Source organism: Chlamydotis macqueenii, chromosome 4, assembly GCF_036417535.1.
Source record: "Chlamydotis macqueenii isolate bChlMac1 chromosome 4, bChlMac1.mat, whole genome shotgun sequence".
Classification (NCBI taxonomy): Eukaryota; Metazoa; Chordata; class Aves; order Otidiformes; family Otididae; genus Chlamydotis; species Chlamydotis macqueenii.
Window position 1 is genome coordinate 15747467 of NC_141559.1, and position 7250 is coordinate 15754716.

The 7250-nt window shown below is 46.2% G+C and overlaps 1 protein-coding gene across 2 annotated transcripts in view; it reads right to left on the reverse strand.

Annotated features, from left to right (window-relative positions):
• Positions 1-1407, reverse strand: part of SLC10A7 (solute carrier family 10 member 7) — a 150148-nt gene extending 148741 nt beyond the window's left edge. For both annotated transcript variants that reach the window (XM_086747457.1, XM_086747458.1), the window contains exon 1: positions 1247-1407. In XM_086747457.1, coding sequence (XP_086603583.1) covers positions 1247-1346 — 100 coding nt within the window. In that variant the 5' untranslated portion in view covers positions 1347-1407. The remainder of the gene's footprint in view (positions 1-1246) is intronic.
• Positions 1408-7250: the final 5843 nt, after the last annotated feature.

Below are 7250 nucleotides of genomic sequence, written 5' to 3' on the forward strand. Positions count from 1 at the left end.
GAACCTAAGCAGGGGGGGGAACATTGGCTCCTCAGTGAGAAGCTGTCTATCTCAAACTTCAGCTCTGTTAAGGAGGGAAAAAAAAAAAAAAAAAAAAACCACCACAAAAAACTATGTGTATAAAAGCACAGCTAGATTCTTCCTCCCCTCCTAAAACATAGAATTGCTAAAGGAAGTCTGTTCAAGTGTTCTACATCCCTTTTCTTAAATCTTCAGAGATGAATTAGGAAAAAAAAAATAGAAAATTTAATTTGTTCTTGAAAATTGTGAGCATCTGGAACTGAAGTTCCAACAGAAACTAACCAGAAGGTGCTGCCAGCGTTCATACTTAAAGATACAGTGTTTGTTGTAAAATAACACCGGATATTTCATCAGCTCTTGTTACAAGAAACGCACAAGACCTCACTGCTTACAAAAGGACAGATCTTTCTTCTGATTTGTCTGCTGTGAGCATTTGACACCATTTTGCACAGAATCATTTTCACTGTTTTCCTTCCTCTTTCATGAGGAAGTAAGAGGGGACTAAAAGAAAAAAAAAAAAAACAAAAAAACACAAACAACTTTAAAATACAGGTGTGTTGTTCTCAGGTAAAACAGTCACCTGGCTGAAACACAGCACCTGAGGTTTTAACAGAATATACACTCAGCTGCACCTCTCGAGAAGCTCACAGATGGCAGGCATCCACACGCGGAACTGCGATGACTTTATGCCCATCTCAGACTTCTTGAAGTTGTTACTGGGTTTAACAGGAGGAGGTTCCAAGCAAGTTGCTCTCCAGTTTTCGTTACTGCCAATCCACATGGTGCCCAGGGCACCATGCCAGCAGCTGGCTCGGTGCCTCGCCAGGATACACTCGGGAAGGCACCTGGCAATATTTCCTGGGTACCTGAGAAGCGGTGACCGGCCGAGAAAGGGGGCTGCGGGGACCACGGGAGGGCCCGGCGGGTCCGGCCCCGGGCAACTCCAGTTCCCCAGTTTCGGAGGGGACGCCCCGAGGGGCGCCTCAGCCCGGTCCTCGCGTCCCCGGCTGCAAAGCCACCGGGCACCCTCTGCCCGCGGAAAGGCCCGCGGGGCTCTCCCGCCGCCCCCCTCCACCCCAGCAGCGAGGCGGCCGGCTCCCCGCCGCCACTGGGCCCGGCCCGCACGAAAACGCGCCGGGTGGTGGGACAGGGAGCAGTGGGGACAGCGCTGGGAGTTGCCAAAGTATCGCCGGGTCCCCCTGCGATGGGCAGCGGCCGGACTCACCCCCTTTGACGCCGACGGCGGGCTCCAGCCGCGCCACCGCGATGACCAGCACGATGCCGAGGATGAACCACTCCTTCCGCAGCCGCTCCAGCAGCCCCATGGCGCGTCCCGCCGCTCCCCGCCGCCTGGCCCGGCCCGGCCCAGCGCAGCGCCGGGGCGGGGTGCAGCCCCACCGCCCGCCGGCAGCAGGACCAGCCGCATCCGCTGACAGGGGAAGGCTCACCCACCGCCGCCATCGCTACCACGCACCTCCTAATAGAGACGCACACGCCGCCGCCCGCCTGGCTGCCCGCCCGCAACGCTGAGCTCTCCCCTCAACACCACCCCCGCCGGCGGCTTCGGCCGCCCCCCGCCCCGCCCTCCACTCCCGCGCCGAGGCGGGGGCGCCGGCGGGCACCGCGAGGAGACGGGAAGGGACGGGACGGCGCCGCCGTTGCTGCCCGTCGCCGAGCGGGCCGGGAGAAGCGCAGCGGCCCCATAGCCGGTTCCGGCGGGCGGCGCGGCCCCCGGCGGCGGGCACGGGGCTCAGCGGGCGCGGTGGGGCGGCATGCGCGCTGTTTTGGTGCATTACAACGTCTGCGTGACGCCCGGCGTTTGACGCGCGGGAGGGAGGGCTGGCGCGCGCCAACTGGATGGGGTTGTGGCCGTTGAGGCGCGCGCAGCTGCCCGGGGGCGGGGAGGGGAGTCGGCTCCCCGCCCCCCCCCCAAAGCCGGCTGCCGCCCGGTCCCGGGCGAGAGGAGGTCAGGGCAGAGCGGTTCCCGGTGCGGGGGTCGGTGGGATTATTTCAGTGTTAAATACGTTTCCATTAAAAAAAAAAAGAGAAGATCATAAATACCTCATTCTGGTGCTCGACCTGCGCTTCCTATTCCCGCCTCCGCTTCCCCGGCGGGTTCGTTAGCCCGGCCACGACCCGCTGGCTCTAAATCCCATTTAGCGAGGAAACGATGAAGTACGAGAGTCTCTGTCATCCCAGCCGCTCACCGGCAACTGCACGGCTGCCGTCCGTGTGCTGGCAGGTTTCAAACACGCACCGGTGCTGCTGTGCGATTTCTAAACATTTAGGTTAAGTTTGTGCTTCATGGTCGCCGTGGGTACATTCAGGCGTCGAAGAAGCCCTGCCACGCACTTTCTGCTACCGAGTCAATCAACGTTTACAGCTCAAAGCTCAGCTGTGATCTCAGCCACTTCAGGGGGCATCTATTGCTGTATGTCCTGTGAGGCTCACCTGCATAAACACCTACACATCATAGCTAGTTTTTTTATGAATACAGAGGGAATGTGTGTTCTACCCGCATGGGGATCCAAAACATGCAGTTTAAAATTATTGTACATTTCCCTACTTTACTAAAAGTTTACTGGAGTATGCGTTGATCCTCGCTCTCTTCTCAGATATGAGTGCCAAATTGCAAAACCTCACCACGTTTGACTGTGCAAGTGCTACAGGTTGACTGTTTTGGGAGAAAATAAATGTGTAACAGCTGTTCTTCTAGAGCAAGCTGTGATTATAACCACCATAAGATTTGATTACTTGGAGGATTTGATTTTACTGCACAGGAAGGGTAAGATGAATCAGCTAGAGATGTAAAGTTAATGTTTATCACATAAATTATATTAAATCTTTGTGTGGATACTCATTCACAGGTGAGGTGGCCCAAGTCCTATGGCATGGTTTTTATCTGCACCACTCAGATCAGAGTGCTTAGGTCTTTTCCTATGTGGCTCTGAAAGCACACTAGCAAGAGCACAGGCCCTCTGATCTGAACTCAGCAGGAGACCAGGCAGATGTCCAGTGCTTCCCAGGTCATTTTCTTGTGAAGACCTGAAGGTCCCAACAGAGATGGGCAGGAGGCTTTGCACCAGCAGAGCTGGGAGGCACAAACAGCTTCAGCACGGTTCAGGAAATCATTGTTACCAGAGAAAAGCAAAAGGACAAATAACCTACTGAGGCTGAAAACTTAAGCACTCAGAACTTAAAAGAAGCCACATTCCTTAGTGAATTAAGTTGCTGGAACATCAATTGCTGCAGAAGCTATAGATAGATGAAAGAAGGGGCAGTACCCAGGATGGTCTGTCAATAAGATTCTGCAGTAAAGGCAGCAGTCCCTCCCTGCTTTTGCCCCTCACACTTTGCAGGTGGGTGCTAATTATGAATTTCTAATCTTACCCACTGCTCAAGTTAATTCTAGGTTCATTTTGCCAACAAGTTTCAGCTGTTTGCTCACAACAGATCTAATTGGCAAAAGTTACAAACTCAGGTTCAGTTCTCAGCTCTGGAAGATTGTTCTCATTTTCCCCTCCAAAGGCTCACTCCTTGTGCACAGTCCCAAGCCTGTCTCTCCTTCTCTAGAGGATGAGCTATCTCACTACATATTAGATTTAGAACAGTTAAAGATTTTAAAAAACACTAATGACTTGCTGATGGTCATCAGATATCACAGAAAAAAAAATGTTTAGCTTTTGTCTATACTCACTAAAGAAAAAGATAAGCTTTAATAAGACTCTCTGGCTTTGAATGGATGCTTTGCCTGAAAATTTGTTTCCAAGAGGTCTAAAGTTTGTAATAAATGTCTTTTGCCAACTGAGTTACAAAATATGCAGATTCATGTGGCTCGTCTTCTGTAATTTTTAAGATCATATGCAGATATTCTAAGCTGTGTATCAAAAGACCTGTACAAAGATATTTTAGCTGGTTTTGTTTAAAAGCTGTTCTTTGATTATCATGATAAGCATATTGATCTTAGATGAAAGACATGAAATTGTTTCTGCTTTTACATAAGAGAGCACTCTGTGAGCCCTTCCCCACCTGTGCAGAACAGGAAGGAAGAAAACACTACAAGAGTATTGTATCATTGGGAGGGGTCTCACACATCCTAAGCTCACACATCCTAAGTCCGTTTGCAAAACATTATCACTGTTGCTATAAGGACATTTGTCATCCATATTGAGGCGTTTGGTCAGTATTAGAGAAGGACAAATCAGTGTGTCATCCAAAGCTGTGGGATATCCCACAGCATTTCACTTTCCTCGTCAGGTTCCCATACAGATAATATACATATCCTAGTTAACCACTGGGACTTGACAGGATCCCAGAATGGTCCGGCACATGTGTACATGTATTCTCCATTACATGGTACAAAACTATTTTGGGATATGTTTAGCAGTGGCTGAGACACAGTACAGGAACAAGAATTTAGCTTCTCTGATTTCACATGACCAAATTTTCATTTTTGTTCAACTGCAAACATACCTCAGGGCTTCCAGATGCTTTCCAGCCTCTAAAGGCCCTTGTGCTTCCTTCTGCATAATATAAAAGCTTCATGACACGCATAGCTATGTGACACCGAATCTTCATTGCTCACAGGTAATCTGTTGAAACCAACAGGACTGTTTATGTGAGCAACGAAAAGTTTTCATGTCTGCAAAGAGGCAGAAGGGGTCTGGAGGTTTCTGGGCTTCACGTTATGAACAATCAGCCTGCCATGGTTTGTAAGTGATGCAGATACATTGGCTCCCCTTTGTGCCATACGGAGCTTGTTTCTTTTGTGTACCCAGCCTCTTATCTGCACAACATACCTTGCTGTCTAATAACTATACAGTTAAGTTATTTTAGGGAATGTGCTGGGATTTTTAAGTTCTGTAGTAGCAGATGTCATCTGATCATGCATTTAGACAGGAGAGATTTCAATATAAAGGAGAGGGGATCACAAGATAAAGGGAGCTTAAACGAGAGGGAGAGATAGTATTAAATAATTTAACTTGAAAAGAACAAAGATATTCAGAATGAACAAGATAAAGAGAGGTGTTAATTATAAATAGGAAAGTTGAGGAGAAAAAGTGGAAATGTGGGAGACAGTTTACAACACATTTATATTTCTCACAAGCACTTAGTGGCATGATCTCAGATTTTCTCAGCAGCTTGAAGAGACTGCTATACTGATCCCATTACCTGGTTTTCCTTACGGAAATGGAATTCACACCTTTTATTCTGTCCTGGCCTAGGAGCTTATTCTGTTTCAGGCATCTGCAAGAGACCTTTTGGTTGTTCCTACTGGATATTACTAAATGCAGGACTGAGGCTGCAGGACTGAACTACCATTAGCGGAATGCAGTAGTAGGAATTATGTACGAGTTCAATTTAGACCAGCACTAACACATGCATAGGTATGCTCTTCTAAATAGAAGGTATAAGATAAAAGGCTTTGTGGATCTTTGGTTTTATTTCTATAATGGTATGAATTTTCTTTTCCTAAAGACTTTAAATATAATGCTTTTTTTTTGTAATAAAGCATCCTCTTACAAATTTAGTATGCAGCAAATAAGCATTTTTTTTGTTTTATTTAAGAGCCCAGTGTGAAGTTTCCATGCACTAATCTTAGGCATGAGGAAGAAAATTTAAAAGGCAACAAACGGGGCTTTACTGATCCCTTTCCTATAACCTGCTTGTTCTTACAAAGAAAGGGAACCTGGCTTATTGCTGCTCCACTCATTATATTCTCTTGCCTTCTCCTCCTAGACCTCCAAGAGAGCATATAGATCGGAGAAATTTTCATGTTTTGCGCTTTTTCACAGAAATACGGTTTCCCGGTAGACAGCAAGGCTATAATGCAGTCAAGAAGTTTGAATTAAAAAAAATAAAAAGAAAACAAAAAAGCAATTGGCATAATAAAGCTGTGCTTGAAACAAATTATGGGCTTCTTTGACTACAAATTAAAACCACAAGAAAAAAATAAGGTTTTTTGAAACCATGAAAAGCTGTACATATTTAAACCTGAAAAATGAAAGTGAGAATATGAAATAGCTTGTCTGGATGATTTCACAGTGAACAGCAACTGGATTTAACCTGTTAAATAAGACACTTCAGAGGTAACATGGTGATACTTTTATAATTTTTTTTTCTCCTTACACTTACAAAAATAACCTTCTAATATTACAATAACCTTATCAAAATACCTATAACATGAGCAGTGGTGGGGGGTGGACTAGATGACCTTTCAAGTCCCTTCCAACCCAAATTGTTCTACAATTCAGTACAAATGGAGACCACCAGGCCAAAGCTGTCAGGAGATCACCCCAGCAGTACTCTGAACTGGATCAAAATTCCAACTCCTCCTCCTCCACCTCCTGCAGACATCCTCACAAGCTCTCTCCTAGAGAGGCATGAGAGCATATTAATAGATGGGGTCTGATGTTGATCAGGTTCACTTCTGCCTTGCCTCTCAAAGTTTTGGAGTGAAGTGGAAAACTTCTCAAATGTCAAAGCAGACCCCACACACACACAAAAAAGTGGACTCAGGAAAGGAGATAAGCTATTGGAAAATACACTAAATAATTAGGAAAAGAAATATAACCAGAGAAGAAGAGATCCTTTAAAAGCTATTTAATAACAAATCAGCTATTATATCTGTCAATACAGAAAAAATTAGGATGCTGGCAACTCTTCATACCATGATCTGCAGCATTAATAAGTGATGAAGTATTAAAAAATCTGGGGCACTTTGTGCCTATAACAATATTACATATGGACAAGAGAATAAAACTGAACTAAAACAAAGGACATCATTGTGTATTGCTGGCAAATAATGACAAATGAAAAATAAAAACACAGAAGCAAATACAGCCCCTCCAGCCATCGGATATAATGGCTGCTTTGTTTTTTTGGCAGTGATCAGATACAAATCATGAAGTCTGATGAAAGCACTGTCTGAGGAAAGTTTTGGATGCAGTCATTATTCCAAAAGTGTCCAACCCAAACTGTTTATTTAAACAAAGAGAGGGGAGATGGGATGGGAACTGAAGGTTAAAGTGAAGCTGAGGTAAGGAGTTTTGAGGTACATGCCATCCCAAGGTAGACAACACCGCAAAGGACATGGCCTGAAGTGGAAGCCTTTTATAGCCAAACCTACTGTCATGCTGCTCTCCTTCCACTGTGAGTTCGTTTCCCTTACTACTGCCTCACTAACCAGGAGGCAAGTTTTTGCACCCCTAGCACATCCAGCACTTGCA